The 24,419-nt window shown below is 38.9% G+C and overlaps 1 protein-coding gene across 1 annotated transcript in view; it reads left to right on the top strand.

Moving 5' to 3' along the window:
• The window catches only part of pcyt1aa (phosphate cytidylyltransferase 1, choline, alpha a), a 41,291-nt gene extending 18,954 nt beyond the window's left edge, over positions 1 to 22,337 (top strand). Inside the window, exons 3-10 of the mRNA XM_034183167.1 lie at positions 4,870 to 4,969; positions 5,401 to 5,517; positions 9,333 to 9,484; positions 9,678 to 9,756; positions 12,219 to 12,361; positions 16,456 to 16,644; positions 18,758 to 20,048; positions 21,736 to 22,337. Of these exons, the coding sequence (XP_034039058.1) occupies positions 4,870 to 4,969; positions 5,401 to 5,517; positions 9,333 to 9,484; positions 9,678 to 9,756; positions 12,219 to 12,361; positions 16,456 to 16,644; positions 18,758 to 18,991 (1,014 nt within the window). The 3' untranslated portion in view covers positions 18,992 to 20,048; positions 21,736 to 22,337. The remainder of the gene's footprint in view (positions 1 to 4,869; positions 4,970 to 5,400; positions 5,518 to 9,332; positions 9,485 to 9,677; positions 9,757 to 12,218; positions 12,362 to 16,455; positions 16,645 to 18,757; positions 20,049 to 21,735) is intronic.
• The last annotated feature ends 2,082 nt before the right edge of the window (positions 22,338 to 24,419 follow it).

The raw sequence follows: 24,419 nt of genomic DNA, 5'->3' as shown, positions 1-24,419 counted from the left end.
CTGTGCGTGGAGGAAATAATATTTTATTTAATTATTTTTAACATTGAAAAGCCCTTCTGATCTATATTTTGTATTATATTTTATCTTATAAAAACCCATTTCTAACAGGACTTTGACATTGAAATTTTTTACAAGGTAAAAATTTCTGGAACTGGAAACGTGTTGGTGGCGGTTTGCACTCTATGGTCTAGTTTTTTGTTTGTTTGTTTGTTTGTTTTTAATCACTGTGTGTATTTTGGGAGCACAGTGGGTAGCTCATTGGGATAGGAGTTCAACTGTAGCATGTAGACCTGGGTTCAATTTTTGGCTATGTTACCTGTTTATGTCCTTAGACAACCCACTTCATTTGCATCATCCCATTCCACCAAGCTATAACTGTGTACCAGACTTGGCTGGGGAAGTGACCTATGATGGATTGGCATCCCATCCAGGGGTTAGTCATAGGCTCTCATCTGATTCACGTTATGATGTCCTAGATAAGCACCAGCACAAATTGACCTTGGGGGCTGTATTGTGCATATAAAGAAGAATTATTGTCGGTCCTTGGTGCCAAACAGAATCCTTCTTTAGACCATGTCAGCTTTATTTCTTGATTGTGTGCACTCTGCAAAGTGCTGGAACAAGAGATTTTCTATAATGGCAAAGAATTAGAGATAACATTTTTTTATTTATTTGAAAAATGACACTTTTTTGAAAATTACAGACATAATATTATTTTGGACTATCAAAGAAGTGAAAATGATTGACAATTATACCCCCGTCACACTTAGTCGGAATTAGAAGGAATCGAGCAGAATCGACCGGAATGAAAAAAAAAAAATCAAACACGTGCCACAGTTGGGTGGGAATTTCAAACAGACAGAAATTCTTGCAACTTTGTAAGAATGCCGTTTGAATGATACCCTGACACTTGCATGAATTTGATCCACGCACTGGTACGCAGTCGGCCGTGCAGGAGAGTAAACTTGTTGTAAACCGTTGTAAAATGTGCAGGGCTTTGTGCAACTGCGCAAAGAAAATTTTGAAATGTTCAAAATCTCTGGCATGCATTAATTATGTGAACGTCACATGAAAATTGGACAAGCAATTCAAAAACACAGTGTCAGTGCGAGTCATTGTGTCAGCGCACCGCACCACAGCACAACTCATCAGAGCGATTATGACGATATGTTAAATCTACCATAAACATAATTTTACAGCTAATAAGAAGGAAAGAAAATCAAAATGTTTTACCAGGCCATTAAAATAAAATATTACAAATAATTACATTTTAGACAATTCCAAATGCCTTCTCCACCTCATGGAGTGAGAAAGTGAGAGAGAGAGAGACTGCAGCTGTAGAAAATTCCTCTGTGATTCCGGAAGCGATTAGAGGTGTTTTCATCAGTCAAACTCTGAAAGAAAATGATTACTCCGCTACAAAATAATTATTTTATATAACGCAATGTCCAGCATCACAAAGCGCACCATCCAGCAGAACACAGCTGGTGGCATTGGCATGACGAATTGCGCAGCAGTACGAGGGTTAAATGCGTGCAAGTGTCAAGGTGCCTTTAGAATGTGCCCAAAACCCACTTTGAATGTGTGTATCAGCCTTCTAATGCAGTTCAAATGTATTTGGAACACAACAGAAATACCCAGAACACTGCTGGAATGCAGTAAGAATATTAAGAATGCACTCCGAATGCCGTACAAGTTCAGTTCGATTGCTGCCCGAATACCAACCGAAGTCTGGTTGGAAGGTGCCTCGAATGCTGTACGAATTCACAGTTGCAATTCAATATACATTACAATAAAGAAAAAAAAAATAATGATCAGTTTATAAGCAGCATGCATGCAAGTGCACACATAGACCCTGTTCAGCAGGTGGCACACAAGTATAAAGTATTTTACATGAGCAAAACAAAGTTGCTTTTTCAGTTGATTTGGTGCATCCATCTTAACCACCACTAAATGTGATCATTGTCATCATGTGCACTTTTAATGGCATAAGTCAGAGTCTGTAAGGAATAATGTGGAGGTTCAGAAGAGAGAAATCAAGGAACTCATTAATAATGCAACTTTTACGGTTTTTCAATTACTTTAGTACTGTACAAGTGCTGTAAAAGCCCTACACTGTTACCTGCACAAAGTATGGTCAGGGCTAATGCTGCATGTTACCACATCCCTCACACCGTAGAACCCCTTGAGGTCCTGGATGACAACAAGAGTCAAACAGCCAGTCCATTCTCAAAAGTTACTATCCATCTACCACAGACCGGTGAAACACGGTGTCCCCTTGACCCTTTTCCAGTTGCTGGGGTCTTTAACACTGAGAGATATGCATGCTAGATCAGTGTAGAAAAATGTGCCACATGGCCAACATGTCATAGCTGGTGCTTCCTCACAATGCAAGAGATGCTCCTCAGCTAACTTATTTTGATACAAAGTCTTTCTTACTACAGTGGAGTAAGAAAGTATTTCGTCAGTCCCTGATTGTGCAAGTTCTCCTACTTAGAAAGATGAGAGAGGTCTGTAATTTTCATCATAGGTACACTTCAACTATGAGAGACAAAATGAAAAAAAAATTCCAGGAAATCACATTGTAGGATTTTTAAAGAATTTATTTGTAAATTATGGTGGAAAATAAGTATTTGGTCACCCACAAACAAGCAAGATTTGTGGCTCTCACAGACCTGTAACCTCTTCTTTAAGAAGCTCTTCTGTCCTCCACCTGTTACCTGTATTAATGGCATCTGTTGGAACTCGTTATCTGTATAAAAGACACCTGTCCACAGCCTCAAACAGTCAGACTCCAAAGTCAACCATGGCGAAGACCAAAGAGCTGTCAAAGGACACCAGGAAGAAAATTGTAGACCTGCACCAGGCTGGGAAGAGTGAATCTACAATAGTCAAGCAGGTTGGTGTGAATAAGTCAACTGTGGGAGCAATTGTAAGAAAATGGAAGACATACAAGACCATTGATAATCTCCCATGATCTGGGGATCCACGCAAGATCTCGTCCCGTGGGGTCAAAATGATCATGAGAATGGTGAACAAAAATCCCAGAACTACACGGAGGGACCTGATGAATGACCTGCAGAGAGCTGGGACCAAAGTAACAAAGGCTACACACTACGCAGAGAGGGACTCGAATCCTGCAGTGTCAGGTGTGTCCCCAAGCTTAAGTCAATACATGTCCAGGCCCGTCTGAAGTTTACCAGAGAGCATATGGATGATCCAGAAGAGGATTGGGAGAATATCATGTGATCAGATGAAACCAAAATAGAACATTTTGGTAAAAACTCAACTCTTCGTGTTTGGAGGAAGAAGAATGCTGAGTTGCATCCCAAGAACACCATATCTACTGTGAAGCATGGGGGTGGAAACATCATGCTTTGGGGCTGTTTTTCTGCAAAGGGGACAGGACGACTGATCCGTGTTAAGGGAAGAATGAACGTGGCCATGTATCGTGAGATTTGAAGCCAAAACCTCCTTTCATCAGTGAGAGCATTGAAGATGCAACGTGGCTGGGTCTTCCAGCATGACAATGATCCCAAACACACCACTCAGGCAACAAAGGAGTGGCTCCGTAAAAAGCATTTCAAGGTCCTGGAGTGGCCTAGCCAGTCTCCAGACCTCAACCCCATAGAAAATTTGTTGAGGGAGTTGAAAGTCCGTGTTGCCCAGCGACAGCCCCAAAACATCACTGCTGTAGAGGAGATCTGCATGGAGGAATGGGCCAAAATACCAGCTACAGTGTGTGTAAACCTGGTGAAGACTTACAGTAATCGTTTGACCTCTGTCATTGCCAACAAAGATTATGTTACAAAGTACTGAGTTGAACTTTTGTTATTGACAAAATACTTATTTTCCATCATAATTACAAATAAATTCTTTAAAAATCCTACAATGTGATTTCCTGGAATTTTTTTTTTCTCATTTTGTTTCTCATAGTTGAAGTGTACCTATGATGAAAATTACAAACATCGCTCACCTTTCTAAGTAGGAGAACTTGCACAATCAGGGACTGACTAAATACTTTTTTGCCCCACTGTATACCCAAGGATCTTTTGAAGAGACCTAGTACCAAAGATATCCAGTTGTTGCTTTAAGTCATTTAGCTTTGAAACATCACAAATATATCGTAAGATGGGCAGCACCAGAACCATCTGTAGCTCTCTATCTCAAAGGCCAAAGACCTAGAGACATGAACATCACTGCCATGATAAGTGAATAAATCGTGATTTATTTATTTATTGTTATAGTAATATTATTATTCAATCATGGCATATTCCTTGCCTTGGTGTGATGATGATGATGATGGTAATTTCAATATCACTATTATAATTATAACTACACGTACAAATTATAGATAACACACAAAACATGTTTTGAGTCTACATTTAACAGATTTTGACTTTCAACTATCAACAGACAGATAATTCCAAAAAGTATGATATGTATGAGTATGATAAGCAAAATGCTTGCATTCTGCTGACTGCATAACTTTAGGAACACAGAGTGAGTGAGACTACAGAGCATGTGAAGGTACATAAGGATAACAAGTTCTACTAGATAAGACTGTGCACAACCATTCAGTATGTTATATGTCATGAATAAAACAAGTATAGAAATAACTTCTCACAGAAATAGCAGGTCTTGAAATGAGGAAACTTTGCTAATGATAGTCAATTCAAATGCCACTTGTGTTGTTGTGCTACAGTTTTGTAGAATTAATGGAGAATGAGAACTGGCATCTTGGTTTTGAACAGAGATAGAAGTATATTTTAGTAGAAATGTGGCACAAACAAAATTTTTGCCATTTTGTTGAAACATTTTTCAATTTATCACTGATATATTGTTTTTGGGTTGATGTGGGTCTATTAGGGACTGAAGCATCCCGCCCATTTCGCAGATGAACTGGAACCAGCTGACGACAAGCCCTATGTGAGAGTCAACATGGAGGAGGCCAAGCGAGGAACGCCTTGTGAGTCTGCCTCCCTACAGTTTCTGCCTCTCTCATACATCTTTCAGACCAGCGGTCACCAGTCCTGCTCCTGGAGCTCACCCACCTTGCATGTTTGCCATGTGTACCTGCTGCAACCACATCTGATTACTCATCAGGTGTTTCTTTGCTCTTCATGGGCAGAAAAAGCCTGACTTAGTGACTGGAGCAGGATGAGTTGGAAAACATACAGGGCAGATGATGTCCAGGAACAGGAACCACCCTCTTTCACACCTTCTCAAGTCTGACTGATGTCCTTTTTTCTACTTGTCTTTTGTGGCTACAGTCCTTTTCTCTACTCCACTCATTCTACTTTGTTTTCCTCTTGTACCCATGAACATTTGGTCATATGTTATGAAAGTATGCACTGCAGAATCAAACTTGATATCTTCACATTCCCTCTCTTTCATCAGCTAACAGGCCAGTACGAGTGTATGCAGATGGTATCTTTGACCTTTTCCATTCAGGTCATGCCAGAGCCCTCATGCAGGCAAAATGCCTTTTCCCAAATACACATCTTATTGTCGGAGGTATGTATGAGTCTGTATGAGAATGTCCATGTAGGGTCTGTATTTTGTTTTCTTCTTAAGTGCAACTGACATGTTTTTTTAAGCTTTACATAACAAGATTGTACATAATGTATGGACAATTTGAGATTGAATAGAAAATATGTTGTTCAGTGTGGAAATATGCCTCATAGGTGCATTGTGGCGAAGTGCTCAAATGAGTGAGATGGCAGGCAGAATGTGAGCATTACACTGAATGTGGAAAAACTATAAAATGGATTATATTTGGAGCGTGCATTTTTTTTGAGGATCACTTCAAGGAAGGACCCATGCTTTCTTAATAATCATCAATAGTAAACATAAAATGTGGTAAGTGATTTATATTTCTGGCCCACTTGTATTTATATCTCCGACAGAGACAGGTTAAAGTCAGATAGGACACACATAACACACACCTCTTACAGAGGTGCTGGACAGTGACCGTTCAACAAAGGCAGAAGAAATAATGAAATAGTAAACAGTGGAAATAATTCTTTCAGAATTGCATATTGTTAAAGATCAGACTGCCCGGACCATGCTGTTATGGATAAAATGCAGACTCTGCCCTTCAGAGCACCCGCACTGAACAAGTGTAATGGGTTCATGCCTTCTACATGGTGAGCCAGAGAGCACCAAAGTGTTGGGCTGGCATGGAACACGATAGCTCACCCCTGTCCGGTCGTCTCAGCCACCTGTGGTTTTTCATCTGACTAGATTTGATTTTTTTTTTTTTTTTTTTAAAGGCTACTTATGTAGACTGGATTTATAATAAAAAAAAAAAAATAATGTGAAAAATCCCTGTTTAAAACATGAAATAAAAATCCTGTGTACCTGTGGACTAATCTGGTGTAACATTTATGTTGGCAAAATCCTGGGATTTTATACATAATATATAATTAATATTTAATAAATATAAATGACCATTTAATATTAGAAGGCCATTGTAAATCATGGGGACTTAGATTCATGTCATCTGTATCTTCGTCAGTCTGTTATTTGTTGTCTGCTTCATATTCATTATTTGGCTCAATCCTGTTTGGTCTGATCACAAAATATAACCACTTGCTTTATCTTCTCTGTTAGCCTTTAAAGTGTCTGTCTCATATGAGCTTTAAGATACTGACAATATTACACGTTCCCTCAGAGCTGCTTGTGGGGATTAACATTGTTGAAAAAAATCAAGATTTCTTTTGCAAGGGAGACCTGGACAATTATAAAGTTTCCAGTTCACCTAACCTGCATGTCTTTAAATGTGGGAGGAAACCGGAGCATCTGGAGGAAACCCACGCAAACACGTAAAGAACATGCAAAGTCCACACAGAAAGGCCACAGGTGCATATTGATCCCATGACCTTCTATTTTTGACCATCTATATTTTTTTATTTGTCTGCCTGGTAGCAGGATTATGCCAAAACTGCTGCACGGATTTTGACTAAATTTTCACCACAGATAGATATTAGGACATGGAAGACTCCACTGAATTTTGGAGGTGATCTGGATCTGGATTGGCAGATGTCAAAAATCTCTGATTGCTTTTGTTTTCAATGCAGAAAGCCTACTGGTGTACTTCTTTGACCTCATGCTGATCACCACATTTTAGCTGCTTCTGGCCTTGCAAGACCAAACAGTGCTGCTGCAGGGGTAATATTTTTGCCAAAATCACAGTTCAATTATTCCGTGTGTGTGAATATGTACATACACACGTGTGTGTGTGTGTGTGTGTGTGTGTGTGTGTGTGTGTGTGTGTGTGTGTGTGTGTGTGTGTGTGTGTGTGTGTGTGTGTGTGTGTGTGTGTGTGTGTGTGTGTGTGTGTGTGTGTGTGTGTGTGTGTATATATATATACGTATAATATACACACACACGGTACATATGGTTGGCTTGGCTATATATTATTATAGGCAAGTGGCACCCGGGAGAGGTTCCATTTGGAATGCTTATGTATTGTGTTGCAATGCACCATGGGAGTTCGGGGTTTTGGGGGTTTAAATGTTGTTGTTGTAGTTCATGTTAGTTTAGCAGTGTTGTTAGTGTTATTGATTTATTGTGTTTTTGTAGTAATTGGTTTGGCCAGTTTAGCTAAGTTTCATGGTGCCGGTACCATGACTGAAAAGTGTAATGTGTTTGAAGTCTTCCTCCATCAAACGTTTCCTCATGTATAAAAATATCTCTCCATGTGTGCCTGTGTATGTAACTTCATTCACAGAGAAACTGGGGAGAGATGACATTTGCCGTTTGGTATGATTATGTATTTTGGGTCAAGGATGAACGCCACTAAAATGGAACATTGAAAGGATTAATATTTTTGGAGAAGCTATGGATATTGTCTAACTACACTGAAAAATGGACATTGCTAACTACATTCTTGGACTTCCAGCAGAGGGCGCTAAATCATTTTTATATTAAAAGCATGAGTGTGCATGATTTTGAGGTTGAGGTTCTCTTATTTAACGTGGGTAACCAACGAAGGACTTATTTCTAGAAGGGCAGATAGCACATGTCTCTCACTCTTCCCCAGCACTGTTGTTAAGAGTGCCAGTTGGGAGCGTGGCTGCAATTGGGAAGCAAACCCAAATTTCTGGTGTCCCAGTCCAATGTGCAAGCCATTATGCCACCATCTCCCTTTTGTAATTTTCTTTTGTAAGTTCAATGTAAGTACACAATATAATTGTAAATATGTTAAAAATACATGGCTGACACAAGAAAGTGAAAACACTTATTTCTGTTGTGGTCCATTTAAAAATCAAATGACAAAATAGAAGTAATAATAAAATGATAATAATAATAATAATACTGATGATAATAATAGTAATATAGTGTGTATATGATAACAAGAATCTAACCAATTTCCAAATACATTAAGAGAATAAACTAACATAAAAATTACATAATTAACACAGGAAATAAAAGGGTTGAGTTCTTCTAAAAATTATTGAAATCTAAGGTTCTAAAAAAAATTTGAACTCACACGCCATTCCAACTCATTATACAAGCTTTGCTTAATTTATTACCTTGAAAAATGTCAGCTACCTATTTTATAAACACTACCCAATCTAGAGCCCATGGATCCCCACGGGCAACACGCTAGAGTGTGTGTGTGTGTGTCTGTGTCTGTGTCTGTGTGTGTCTGTGTGTGTGTATAAAATTTCAGTTTTCAACAGAATAAAACACATACTGCCATAAAATAATGTGAATCACCAATTTAAAAAAAATCATGTCAGTGCTCTTTACTTTAGTGTGGAAAAGGAACTCTAGCTAGAATTTCTACACATGCAAGATTATAAAAACAACCAGTCACTTTTCAGTAATGTTCAGGTGCTAGCTGTTCTTTGATCAGACTAAAAACCTTTATGTGTTTTCTACATTTGTGCTTTTTCTGTTTACATTCTAGAAATGTGAATAGTAAATGATTGTTCTAATAAAGTTCCCTGAAAAAAGTAATTTGGCATTCACACAATTTTTTGTAATTTTGCCTCTGTACACCACTATAATGGAGAGAAATGAAATACAGTCAAGTTGTGTTGTGTTCCAGCTTTAATTCATAGAATTTAACAAAACATTACATTGACTATTAAGGAATTGTAGCCATTTTTATATACAGCAACTCTATATTCAGAGGCCACATGTAATTGGGCAATTATTGATGTGATTCTATTGCTAAACAACAGAAACACAGGCTTCCTGAGGAAGTGCAGTATGTTGTAGGTTTGCCAGTTATGTTGAGGCAAATCGTACAGCTATAAAACCTGCTCACGCTTGATTTTTCTTTCTTGGTGTTTTATGTGATTTCTTACCATTGAAAGTGTGCAGTGATGACCTGACCCACAAGTTCAAAGGCTTCACGGTGATGAATGAGGACGAACGTTATGATGCCGTCAGTCATTGCCGCTACGTGGATGAGATTGTGCGGAACGCTCCCTGGACACTCACACCAGAATTTCTTGCAAAACATCGCGTGAGTGACTGAGACATCTGAATTAATAAAAGACCAACAGATGTTTGAGACAGTGATGAAGCGGTCTGAAAAGTTGAGGAGTTGAGGTGCTGAGCCACAATCCATGATTCTTTATAACGCTTTCCTTGATATTTGTTTATACAATGTGAAGATGAGTAAACTATATTTATGTTTGTTGGAATGATCTCTCCAGATTGACTTTGTGGCCCATGATGACATCCCATATTCATCGGCGGGCAGTGATGATGTGTATAAGCACATTAAGGAGGCTGGTGAGCACTCTAGTTGCAAAACTTTTGGCAGATTAAATACTTTTAAAACACTTGTTAAAAAATATCTTAACCCAGCCCTTTGGTGGCAGCAGCGATTATTGATGAGCTCAACTGAATGCTTTGAAGCCATAGAGTTGGATATAGTGAAGCTAGAGTGCGCACTCCCTATACCGCTAACATAATGCTGCGGGTGTGTGGGGGGGAATGGCCGCCACTACCAAAGAGGGCAAAAAGGCCACAAAGTACCTGGATGTGCAATACAGCATGCATGCATGTGTGTACAAGATTTATCCAACTACATACATAAATGCCATTTTTCAAGACAAAACCAAACATTACTCATTGGAGTAATGAGTTAAAATTTTATTACAAGTGTTTATCATTGATTGAATCCAATAATGCTTCAAAACTAGTTTCTTATATAGACAAATTTTATCTGTAAATGTTCGGTTGCCCTATATTTTATTTTATTTTATTATAAGTAAATAATATACAATAAGCCCCTTATGTTCTTTTACTTTATAATTTTAATTTAAAGATCCTAATGACATAAAATTTTCAGCTTGCCACAAAATAATGCTCACTGGACACTCTGGAGTTGACCGTGGGATTAAAGAGAGTGAATGCATATATGCATTTAAGTAAAGTCCAAATCCAAGTAAAATCTGTCAAACACAACAGCACGATCATACCGTGTCACTTGTAGCATTGAACTGCAGTAAACAGTCAATTCAAACATCACTTTTTGCCCTCCTTAGTAACGGCGGCACATGCTGCTTGACGGCACATGGCCAGATGTGACTCCACCCTCTAGCTTCGCTATATCCAACTCTGTTTGATGCACAGTTATGAACTGTATCAAACTTTGAGGTTTTGCATGTGTTTCTGTGTAGGCTCTCAGTTGTCCAGGTGGTTTCCATAGTAGAGAAGCTTGACTCTTCGACTGGACTGGGTTGCTTGACGCGAGGACGTTTCGCTTCAAATCGCAGAAGCTTCCTCAGCTAAAATTCTTGCTCTGGAAGTCTCTTGTAGAGAAGAATAAAACAAGCCAACAAAAGCTGGAGTTTTAAACCTAACCAGACCCCTCCTACTGAGAGGCAGACTGCTATAGGCTAATGACTAAACAATAGCTCTAATTAGCAACTATTGTGCTGTAGTTAGCACACCTAATGACAGGACAGCTGTCCCTCTAATGATGGGATGGATGCCTTTCTGATGGCTCCCTTGATGACGTGAATGACTCATTACCATGAACAAAAGACTGAAACTCCTTTGACCTGAGTACCCCATTGTAAACAGGGGATAAAGTGTGTCTCAGACCCCCTCCCCGCTTAAGGCTGGGTTTCAAACGTTTCACAAAGAATGCCTCCTTGACCCCTCTCTCAAACCATTTCTTCTCTCTGGCTAATATTTGAACTTCCTTGTCCTCAAACGTGTGGTTAGTGTCTTTAAGGTGGAGATGAACCGCAGACTGAGGTCCACTGGCGCCCTCTCTGCGGTGCTGGTATAGCCTTTTGTGTAAAGGTTGCTTTGTTTCACCTATGTAGTGTTCGTTACAGTTTTCCTGACATCTGATAGAATACACTACATTGCTCTGTTTGTAACTAGGGATCATGTCCTTAGGGTGAACTAATTTCTGTCTCAAGGTGTTAACCGGTTTAAAGTAAACTGGGATTTTGTGCTGTCTGAAGATCCTCTGTAGTTTTTCCCCTACTCCTGCTAAATAAGGGAGAGACACTCCTCTTCTTCTTGTCCCCGTCGCCTGTCTATCTGCATGTGTTTGAAATGGATCATTCTAGCACACTAATGATGACAGTGCACTATCAAAGAACAAATTGTAGCAATTACTATATACTGTATTGACCTGAATATAAGACAGCCCTGATTATAAGATGAACCTGCTCCATTTTTCAAGACACATTTTTTGGAAAAATACTTTCTGAAGACCAAATCTGGTTTTTGAAAGTGCAAATACTTGAAAATAATGCTATTAATCAGAGAGAGAGTAGATTGCATAAAGCAGTAGTACAATAAACTGGGCAACCTTTGCTCCTCAGATACTCATGTCAGTCAGTTGTGGGTCAAATTTTCTACACGTTTTCTGCACATCCAGGAATTTTCAGTTGGGTAAATCTTCAAAAGGTCCTCAGAGATTCCCATAAAGGCATGAGGAAAACAACTATGGAGGTTTTAAGAGTTAAAAAAAACTGAACTAAATAACTGACACAGTTGTTCAAGTTTACTTTTTTGCCATTGTTACTTTATGTTTGTCTTGGTTCTGTGTGGGATTGATGGGAATGTCAAGGTCCAGCTGTAAATTTTTAGATGTACATTTTTGGTGATATCCTTTTTTGGCTGCAGTTTAAATGGTTGGTATAACGTTTAATAATTTGTGATGAACATAACAAAACGGTATCTAATGATCACTGTTGATCACAATGATCATCTCCTGTGTTCTACAGGTATGTTTGCTCCCACACAGAGGACAGAGGGCATCTCAACCTCTGACATCATCACACGCATTGTTCGAGACTATGACGTGTACGTCAGACGCAACCTGCAGAGAGGATACACGGCCAAAGAACTTAACGTCAGCTTCATTAATGTAAGAAACACATATTTCTTTTGTCAATTTTAACAAAAGTGAGGGTGTCTAACTCGCAGCTTTTACGTGATGGTCGAGAACTGTTATTTTTGAGGTTGTGGCCATGGCACCAAAAATTATAAATGTGTAAAGATGTACAGTAGTGTTCAGAATAATAGTAGTGCTATGTGACTAAAAAGATTAATCCAGGTTTTGAGTATATTTCTTATTGTTACATGGGAAACAACGTACCAGTAGATTCAGTAGATTCTCACAAATCCAACAAGACCAAGCATTCATGATATGCACACTCTTAAGGCTATGAAATTGGGCTATTTGTAAAAAAAAAAAAGTAGAAAAGGGGGTGTTCACAATAATAGTAGCATCTGCTGTTGATGCTACAAACTCAAAACTATTATGTTCAAACTGCTTTTTTAGCAATCCTGTGAATCACTAAATTAGTATTTAGTTGTATAACCACAGTTTTTCATGATTTCTTCACATCTGTGAGGCATTAATTTTGTTGGTTTGGAACCAAGATTTTGCTCGTTTACTAGTGTGCTTGGGGTCATTGTATTGTTGAAACACCCATTTCAAGGGCATGTCCTCTTCAACATAAGGCAACATGACGTCTTCAAGTATTCTGACATATCCAAACTGATCCATGATACCTGGTATGCGATATATAGGCCTAACACCATAGTAGGAGAAACATGTCCATATCATGATGCTTGCACCACCATGCTTCACTGTCTTCACTGTGAACTGTGGCTTGAATTCAGAGTTTGGGGGTCGTCTCACAAACTGTTTGCGGTCCTTGGACCCAAAAAGAACAGTTTTACTCTCATCAGTCCACAAAATATTCCTCCATTTCTCTTTAGGCCAGTTGATGTGTTCTTTGGCAAATTGTAACCTCTTCTGCACGTCTTTTATTTAACAGAGGGACTTTGCGGGGGATTCTTGCAAATAAATTAGCTTCACACAGGCATCTTCTAACTGTCACAGCACTTACAGGTAACTCCAAACTATCTTTGATCATCCTGGAGCTGATCAATGGGTGAGCCTTTGCCATTCTGGTTATTCTTCTATTTTGATGGTAGTTTTCTGTTTTCTTCCATGCGTCTGTGTTTTTTTTTTTTTTTTTTTGTCCACTTTAAAGCATTGGACATCATTGTAGATGAACAGCCTATAATTTTTTGCACCTGTGTTTAAGTTTTCCCATCTCCAATCAACTTTTTAATCAAACTACGCTGTTCTTCTGAACAATGTCTTGAACGTCCCATTTTCCTCAGGCTTTCAAAGAGAAAAGCATGTTCAACAGGTGCTGGCTTCATCCTTAAATAGGGGACACCTGATTCACACCTGTTTTTTCCACAAAATTGATGAACTCACTGACTGAATGCCACACTACTATTATTGTGAACACCCCCTTTTCTACTTTTTTTTTTTTACTAATACCCCAATTTCATAGCCTTAAGAATGTGCATATCATGAATGCTTGGTCTTGTTGGATTTGCGAGAATCTACTGAATCTACTGGTACCTTGTTTCCCATGTAACAATAAGAAATATACTCAAAACCTGGATTAATCTTTTTAGTCACATAGCACTACTATTATTCTGAACACTACTGTAGCCACACTGTGACAGATTGAGTAACTTGATGAGTAACAGATTGAAATAATTTGGCCGGTGTCAAAAATTGTGTAATCCGTCGTTCAGTGGATTTGGGCTTTAATACTATGAGTGGACAACCAGCAAATGCAGGTGCACAGCACTTCTAGCTACGAACAGATAATGCCTGGATGAAACTAACATCTACCAGATGTCCACTGGCAAGCTAATGAGCAAGTACAAGACAAAATGGTAAACAAACGTGCAATCACCGAGGAAGCTCTTGTGACATTAGCTAACAAGGAACGCATTTAATAAATGACAAAAAGATTTATACAGGAAATGATTGTGACTTTCAGTATGGCATTTAGTGAGTAGACGTGTATTCGGCTCGCTCTGCTGCACTTTTCAATTTTTGGACTTACAAACCTCACACTTTGTTTGGAATCCCAGTTTAAATTTTTCGTATTTACCGCATTCTGATCACCTGCAAAATGTCTAAGTCTAAAAAGTAAGTCTGAACGAGACAGAGAAACTTCACCACTTGCTGCACCTGTAACTATGGTGGAGATTAGCACACAGAAAACCACAGAGCTGCGCTGTCCGCGGACTTTAAGCCTTCTTTTGAAAGTTCGTCGTCCAAGCTGGACCGTCTGCAATGAGTGACCATGGTTCACGCATTAATTCTCTTGATGTATCTCTTTTAGGTAGGATTAATATAGTGAAAATGAATGTTTAACTCAAGTTTTTATACTTATTTCAGTGTATTCCTTTATTCTTACCCAAAAAATGTTCTTAAATCTATCGATCAAATGATTTCCTCGTTTACATGGGGAAGTAAGACTCCAAGAGTACGTGAATCATTATTACAAAAATGTCGGCTCACTGGAGGTTTGTCTTTACATAATTTGATGTTTTATTACTGGGCAGCTAACATTCAGAATCACTTTTACTGTCTTAAAGATCCTCATACAACTTGGGGGCAATTAGAAGCTCAGTCGTGTTTATCTACCTCTATCTGTCCCTGCTTTATTGTTTTCATCCCTCCCTGTGTCCCTGTCTCGATACACAGATAACCCTGTTGTACTTGCCTCTCTTAAACTATGATATCAATTTTGACTTCACTTGAAATGTATCTTTGCTTCTGCTATTGGCCCATTATGTAATAGTTACATCTTTCCTCCCTCCTTCTTAGACACTGCATTTCATCTATGGAGTAAAAAGGGCATTAAAAGTTTCCATGATCTTTTTAAGGATGATACCTTTCTTAATTTTACCAATATGGCTTGCCCTCATCTCATTTATTTTGTTTGTTGTTTTCAAATTAGACATTGTGCATCTACTATTTTTATGGTCTTCCCCTCTCAGTCCCCTAAACATCCTTGGGAGGATCTGTTGAACTTGTGCCCCATAAGAAAGCTCTCGTATCACAGATATATGATCTTCTTCTTTCAATGGACAATCATCCAGTTCATAAAACTATGTGTAACTGGGAAAAAGAGTTGGGTCTGGAATTCGGGGATGGTTTCTGGGATAATGCAGTTGACAGAATTTGTACGTCATCATCTTGTGCAAGACTTTCTCTAATTCAGTTTAAAGTAGTACATTGATCCCAGTATTTCTGATCTGTGTGATAGATGCAACTCCTCTCCCTGTAATTTAAGTCATATGCTTTTCTTTGCCCCAAATGTCAGCTACTCGTATATTGAATTTTGTATTTTGATGTTACCTCTCACATTCTTGGTGTCAGGCAGGAGCCTTGTCCACTGAATGATGTTTTTGGAGTTTCTGGAGTCCCCACTGTGTCCCTTACTAAGTCACAAGTGGATGTAATTGCCTTTACGCCTTTGCTAGCATGTCGCAGAATATTCTTATCCTGGAAACTTCCATGTCCCCCATCTATTTCTTTGTGGTTGAAAGGTTTTATGTTTTCCTTAAAACTTGAAAAAATCAAGTTTATTGTTAAAGGGAGGGCTGATGGGTTTCTAAACGTGTGGCAGCCATTTATTTCTTATCTTAAATCCTTGAATACCATTGGGCCTGATTAAACTGCTTGTCATAGTTGTTTTGTGTTGTGTTGTTGTTGTTGTTGCTGTTGTTTTTTTAATTGTGATTATTTTGTAGGGGCTATGATTTTATATCTTTTTGGAAAAAAGTATGTTTTTTGGTTTTGGGAAAAGGAAATATAAATAAATCCTTTTTTTAAAAAAAAGAATTTGTACAGGACAAAAACAGACACAAACAAATATCAAATTTTGTATCTGTTACTCAAACGTTTTTGCAGTCCTTCACAGTGTAACTTAGACTTAAAAATGACCCACGTCTGTTCAAGGTTAACTATCTAACCATCGCACTGCCATTATGTTGACATTGACTGTATTTGTGCTCCATGTTTCAGCACTGTAAGACAAAGCTTTTTCAGCCTGAAGGTTTCTGCAGACCTCTCAGCTCCTTTTTGTGAAATGACTCCTGTTCTTACTGCTGGTGCGCCCTGTCTATCAGGAGAAGAAGTACAATCTGCAGGAGCGTGTGGACAAGGTGAAGAGGAAAGTACGTGACGTGGAGGAGAAGAGCAAAGAGTTTGTCCAGAAGGTGGAGGAGAAGAGCATCGACCTCATTCAGAAATGGGAGGAGAAATCAAGGGAGTTTATTGGCAACTTCCTGCAAATGTTTGGCCCAGAGGGAGCTCTGGTGAGGATGTTAATCAGAGAGGACGACTATAAATGTGTCATTGTTTGCATTGTTCGTGGTGCCTCGTTACTGATGGGATACTTCAACACATTACTGTGAAAAATGTCTTAATTATTAATGAAAATCTAAAGCTGCAGTCTCCCATAAATCATATCAACATGAGCAGGACTTTAGTATTTACACAATATTGTCCTGGATAAGAACAAAGCTGTTATGAACACAGGGCTACTTGATTACATATTCTGACTCAGACAAATGCAACTTTCTAATTTTAATGTAGTCAAAAATAATAATTTATCCACATCATTAATGTGCAACTCGACAATACTGTTGTACTTCATCTTAGGACAACACAACTTTGTGTTTCTTCAGGAGTCTTCAGGATGCTACTGCAGCAGACAAAGGAGTGAGAGCATTGAGAGTTTCTCTGTTGCATCTTTTGGCAGCAATTTTTCATATTGACTACGGTCAATATCATAGGCAGTGATGAAGACTGAGTGGTGATGGTGACATAAATCCAATTGCTTGACCAAAAATGTAATTACTTGCAAGCTCATTTAATAACTCAATAAATACTACTGACATCTACTGGTCAAATAATGCATAGTACATAGCACGGTTATTGTGGCAGTATAACAATAAGCAGTGCTGAGTTTTTTAATATTAACTGATAATTTGCTTATTTTAATTTAAATTTAATTAAATGTATTAATGTGGAGTCAGATGTGTTATAGACTAATGGCTTAAAATCATTAATGTTGAAACCTGGATAAGTAGATTAGTTTTTTAAGGTTTTACAAGAAACTCCATTAAAATAATGTTTTAATTAATTTTACTTTTTTTTTTTTTACAATAACCAATATTATATATATATATAAAATTGTTTGTGTAGTCCCCCCAATAGATAAATGAGCTGAGCCACAAAGATAACATTTTGTCAGAGATAAATTTCACGTGGATAAAGTGTTTTACTGTATATACTTAGATAATCAGAAGAAAAAACTGTTAAAAATCATCTTGGTGATTGCAGATTAAGTTTATGGGTGAGCATTACCACTGATGAGTTTATGATAACTTACAGAAGCTTTAAACTCATTTGAGATAGAATTTACTCACTGAGCATCATATCTGACTGCATCTGAGAAGGGTGGCAATGTGAAAGGCACGTATGAGTTTATACAGCAGACAAAAATACTACTTTAAAAGAGAAAATGGAATGCAGGAGGGTCTTTTATAGAAATTGACACAGACGGTGTTTGTGCTACATTAAGATGTAATCTAGACAGTGGTCAGTATGAAACCATGTGATGTTAAAATCTCAAAACCTGCACAGCTTTGAACTCAGATAATTTGTGAATCAATTAATTTGTATCTGCCAATCAGCTTAATTCTCGAGGTCACTGCTGGTTTGGTTGGACACTCTGTGGGCTCCTGGCCTGGAGTGTCACACTTTGCTCACCTGAACCTGGCACCACACCAGAAGCTGGATTCTGAGTGCTTAAAGTATCTTTAATCAAATTTCTTCTAAGGGGGCCGGTGATAAACTGTTACCTTCACCCCTGACTTGGCAGGTGAATGGATTTGAGAGCTGTGCCCTGCGGGGGTAGAATTTCTGAGCTGTTTCTTGGGGAGACTGATGAGACGTATCACGTAATTGTGAGGCAACGTCAGGTGCAACATTTTAACCACATAGGGTGTTTGTTTGGAGAGGTATTGATGGACTGGTTGTCTGCCTGTGTGGTTACCATCCAGGACCCATGGCAGCTTTTTAGTGTGGTTGAAGTGGATAATCCTTCCTTTTCTCTCTGTCTCTCTCAGCAGATGTGTGGAAATACAGACACATTACATATGGATATTGATTTGTAACAACATCTACATGCATCATCATTGCAACGTTGATGATTCTCAGTAAAGGCAAAGTTTGACAATCCAGTGGAAGCAAAACCTTTCGATAAATGCAAGCATAAAGCCTAATTAAGTGGAATAAGTTAAGAACAGAAGTCCAAGAATTGTTAAAGTTATATAAAGGTGGCCACGAGCTAAATATTTTGAATGATATGAAGCACTTGGTGGTCGGTTACTAAAACTCCATCTTGTTGTGCTGCTTCCACAGAAGCACATGCTGAAGGAAGGTAAGGGCCGCATGCTGCAGGCTATCAGCCCCAGGCAAAGCCCCAACAGCAGCCCCACCCACGAGGAGCGCTCCCCTTCTCCCACCTTCCGCCTCCCCTTCTTCAACAAGACCTCCCCGCCTCCATCACCTCCATCCCACCACAGCGCAGCCCGGGGCTACCTCATCAGTGAAGACGACGACGATGAAGACGAAGAGGAGGACGATGACAATTAGAGCGTGTCAGCATTGACTAGTAGCATGGTTTCCAACAAGCTCCTGCTTCCACCAGCTTTTCTTTCTTTCACATTGACCTTTGTGTCATTATAGCTGTTACCCATCAGTCACAGTTTTCTTTTTCCGAATCGTCATTTTTGTTTTGTGTTTGTTCTTTTGCATGTGTGTGCAAGATACCACTTAGCATGAGTTGGGGTTTTTTTGACGTTTGTCTCATTTCTGTGCGTCACTTTTGAGTCTTTATTCATCACTCTGTGGAATAATTCACGCCCGTTTCACCAGGTGCACGCTTTCATTGCCAACTGTTGCACGGTATGAGTTTGTGTTCTTGTTTTGCTTTGGTGGGAGGGCTCACAGGGATTTGGATGTGCTTTGTTCTAGGACCTCGTGAAAGAAATGGCAAAGTTTTTCAGAACAGGTCAGAAATGTGGAAATCTGCTCGCATGCTGGGACAGAGGCATTATTCTCACACTGACCTTTTTAATCATCAGATGGATTCCAGTAATGATTTCCTTTTTAACGAACAGGATAACTCCAGCGTGGCTCTGAGAGTTACTGAGTATTAAATGTTTGAACTGTTTTGCCTCCCCCTGCATTGGGAGTGTGAATGCATGTAACATTTGTTTACAAGCTCTTGCATCGGCATGTTTGAAAAGTCAGCAGCCGCCACCTGCTGACTGGTTTGGGTTTAGCATAATCTCTTCCACGTTATAATAAACGATTTTAATCTCGTCTGTTAATAAGAATTTCATCCTGGCATCTTTCTGCGGTGTCATACATTTAAATGTTATAGTTGATGTCCTTATTTTTCTAAACTGTACATTTCATCTGTCATTTCGTAAATCCTTCATGTTCAGAAGAGCTTTTGCAGTGACTCCATGTCAGCACATTGTTTTTGTGGTCCACATCTGAACCTACGCTACATTTAAAATTTGTGTCATGCTTCTTAAAGTCCAACCATCAAGCTGATAAAGTGTTTATTTTCCCCATTAACTGTCAGATTATGAGAACAAAAGAGGCACCTTTTACAAATAATGGACTGATTTTTTTTTTTTGAGTGAATAATACAACCCCTGGCAAAAATTATGGAATCACCGGCCTCGGAGGATGTTCATTCAGTTGTTTAATTTTGTAGAAAAAAAGCAGATCACAGACATGACACAAAACTAAAGTCATTTCAAATGGCAACTTTCTGGCTTTAAGAAACACTATAAGAAATCAGGAAAAAAAAAATTGTGGCACTCAGTAACGGTTACTTATGTAGACCAAGCAGAGGGAAAAAATATGGAATCACTCAATTCTGAGGAAAAAATTATGGAATCATGAAAAACAAAAGAACGCTCCAACACATCACTAGTATTTTGTTGCACCACCTCTGGCTTTTCTTGCAGTCTCTGAGGCATGGGCTTAATGATTGACAAACAGTACTCTTCATCAATCTGGCTCCAACTTTCTCTGATTGCTGTTGCCAGATCAGCTTTGCAGGTTGGAGCCTTGTCATGGACCATTTTCTTCAACTTCCACCAAAGATTTTCAATTGGATTAAGATCCGGACTATTTGCAGGCCATGACATTGACCATATGTGTCTTTTTGCAAGGAATGTTTTCACAGTTTTTGCTCTATGGCAAGATGCATTATCATCTTGAAAAAGATTTCATCATCCCCAAACATCCTTTCAATTGATGGGATAAGAAAAGTGTCCAAAATATCAACGTAAACTTGTGCATTTATTGATGATGTAATGACAGCCATCTCCCCAGTGCCTTTACCTGACATGCAGCCCCATATCATCAATGACTGTGGAAATTTACATGTTCTCTTCAGGCAGTCATCTTTATAAATCTCATTGGAACGGCACCAAACAAAAATTCCAGCATCATCACCTTGCCCAATGCAGATTCGAGATTCATCACTGAATATGACTTTCATCCACTCATCCACAGTCCACGATTGCTTTTCCTTAGCCCATTGTAACCTTGTTTTTTACTGTTTAGGTGTTAATGATGGCTTTCGTTTAGCTTTTCTGTATGTAAATCCCATTTCCTTTAGGCGGTTTCTTACAGTTCGGTCACAGACGTTGACTCCAGTTTCCTCCCATTCGTTCCTCATTTGTTTTGTTGTACATTTTCGATTTTTGAGACATATTGCTTTAGGTTTTTTGTCTTGACGCTTTGATGTCTTCCTTGGTCTACCAGTATGTTTGCCTTTAACAACCTTCCCATGTTGTTTGTATTTGGTCCAGAGTTTAGACACAGCTGAATGTGAACAACCAACATCTTTTGCAACATTGCATGATGATTTACCCTCTTTTAAGAGTTTGATAATCCTCTCCTTTGTTTCATTTAACATCTCTCGTGTTGGAGTCATGATTCATGTCAGTCCACTTGGTGCAACAGCTCTCCAAGGTGTGATCACTCCTTTTTAGATGCAGACTAACGAGCAGATCTGCTTTGATGCAGGTGTTAGTTTTGGGGATGAAAATTTACAGGGTGATTCCATCATTTATTCCTCAGAATTGAGTGAGTCCATATTTTTTTTTTCCCTCTGCTTGGTCTAAAAAGTAACCGTTACTGACTGCCACGATTTTTTTTTTCTTGATTTCTTATAGTGTTTCTTAAAGCCAGAAAGTTGCCATTTGAAATGACTTTAGTTTTGTGTCATGTGTGTGATCTGCTTTTTTTCTACAAAATTAAACAACTGAATGAACATCCTCCGAGGCCGGTGATTCCATAATTTTTGCCAGGGGTTGTATTTTTCTAGGTGCCTCCTCTTTGCCTAAACGGATTGCTTCTAAGAGGAGCATTATTTTATCATTTATCATCTCAAGCCACTGTTCAGCTCTGAAACAATGTGACTCTTTTTGGCCCTGATGTCTGCCCCATGTGCTACGTTCCACATGTCACAGCTGAGCGCTGCATAAACTGCACTGATTTTACTCAAATGTTAACACGGACAGTTGCTTGTTCTATTCTCAGCATGGTTTCACAAAAAGTATCCTGCAGTGTGATTACCCTGTTCTTGTGGGAGGAAAAAGGTGATGTAACTCCAAATGTGGGAAATAACTCTGTTTTAAACGTCAAATCTGGTATTGAGAAAGTACAACGTCATACAAACTGCTGAGACTAGATTTGGGTGCTAAGTGTCTTTCGCGACACATCGCCTTGATCCTTGTGCATTCTGTTCCTTTAGTCAGTGTGTGAATGTCTCGGCGAGGTAGTCTACATTCTTGGAGCTTCAGGTGGTAAATGGATAAATGTAAATGTTTTTGTTAAACCCGGAATGTTAGGGCTGTTAAATGAGAAGGGGGTGGGGAAAAAATCTATTAAACATGTTGGCCAAACCATTCAACTTGGTTGAGTGATTTCTTTGCAGTGGTTGTATTTCCTTCCTCCCACCAAAAGCGCACCATGAATGTTAAAGTCCTGATTTTGTAAGGTCCGAGATAACTAGTGCTAAATTGACTGTAGTGTGTAAATGAGGATTTTATGTGTTACTGGTTGTAAGTGTGTAATGAAAATAAATTAGCCAATTAAGTTAGTGGACACAGGAGCAAGGCACCCTTTTAAACAGATCTAATATACATGGATGACAACTCAATACTTGAAAAACTATAATTTATTCATTCATCTAATCTGTATTAATTTACTATCACTTCTCCAGTGTTTGTCTGATCTGTTTTTAAAACTAATTACACTCTGTGCTGTTATTTCATCCTCTGGAAAGCTGTTTCATGTACCCATCACTCACTCTAAATGAGAATTTCTTCAAGTCCAGATGTAACCTACTTTAAAATAATTTCTCACTGTGTCCCCTTATGTTGTCTAATAATGGGCGATCAGGAGTACAGTCATTTGCAATATGCACCTTGTGCATTGTCACACATGAATTCTGACACCTAATTGGTCATGCACTAGCCATTTACAAAATAATAATAATAATCTGCTCCTGATAGTGTCTATATTTTGCTCTTTTTAAATCGTGGCATTAACTGATGGTGCTTGACAGCCCAGAAGTTTTAAAAATATCATCTATGTATTAAAAGCAAATTGGCCTCTGTGTATGTACATGTGTGCAAACCGACTGTTGCTTAGCTGTCCGGGTGGCAGCTGAGCAACAATCGGCTGGTCTCAGACGATCTTGGAGGTGAACATCCTGGATGTGGAGGTCCTGGGCTGGTGTGGTTACACGCTGTCTGCGGTTGTGAAGCCGGTTGGATGTACTGCCAAATTCTCTGAAACGCCTTTTGAGACGGCTTACGGTAGAGAAATGAATATTCAATTCAATTCCTGCAGTTAGCATGCCAATTGCACGCTCCCTCAAAACGACATCTGTGGTATTGTGCTGTGTGATAAAACTGAACATTTCAGAGTGGCTTTTTGCTGTGGCCAGCCTAAGGCACACCTGTGCTATAATCATTGCTGTCTAATCAGCATCTTGATATGCCACACCTGTGAGGTGGGATGGATTATCTCGGCAAGGGAGATGTGCTCACTAACACAGGTTTAGACAGATATTTGAACAATATTTGACAGAAATAGGTCTTTTTTGTATATAGAAAATGCTTCAAATCTTGAGTTCAGCTCATGAAAAATGTGAGCAAAAACAAAAGTATGGCATTTATATTTTTGTCCACTGTATTTTTGGCCGCCAAAACAGAAAGTTGATAGGACTAATATTTTTGGAGAAATTGGGGATATTAAGGAACAACAATGAACATGGACTTTGATATCACCATTAATCAGTCCCTAGTAACCACACAAGCTCTGAACAAACAAAATATCTGAACCTTGCTTGTTGTAAAACGTCATCAACTAAATGTGCCAAATAAGAAATACAATTATTCACAAAACTTGTTCATTTTCATTTCCTGCCCTTTCAGTTAAAAATCATTATAGAAACTTTGCATAATTTAATACCACACTTGAAAAATGTCAGCTACCTATTTTATAAACAGTACTCAATCTAAAGCCCATGGATCCCCACAGACAATGCGCTAGTTTATATTGTAAACTGTAGAAACCAAATAGGAAGCAATAAGGATAAGGAGATGGGTTCCACATTCAGCAGCTGATCTGCTCTGTGTCAGCCTGATCCATCAGATCTCAGAAGCTAAGCAGTGCAGCACCTGGTTAGTACTTGGATGGGAGACCTCTTTGGAACACCAGCACCTGTGTGTTTCTCTCCAGATTACAGTGGAGTTGCATCAGGAAGGGCATCCAGCGTACAACTTGTACCAAATACAGATCTGGTTGTATCCGCTGTGGTGACCCGAAACATAACTGGAGCAGCCGAATGGACAAAAACAACAGATGGGTTCCACATTCAAACTCGCATGGTATGTGCTTTATTCACAGAAAAGTAAAAAAACAGCAAAATCACTTTTCATTCTCACATCTTAAATACTGTTCGCCCAGCTTGTACTCAGCA

The sequence above is a fragment of the Thalassophryne amazonica genome, chromosome 12 (assembly GCF_902500255.1).
Source record: "Thalassophryne amazonica chromosome 12, fThaAma1.1, whole genome shotgun sequence".
In the NCBI taxonomy this organism is placed as follows: Eukaryota; Metazoa; Chordata; class Actinopteri; order Batrachoidiformes; family Batrachoididae; genus Thalassophryne; species Thalassophryne amazonica.
The sequence above is the reverse complement of the archived record's forward strand: the minus strand, read 5'-3'. Positions and strand labels throughout refer to the sequence as shown.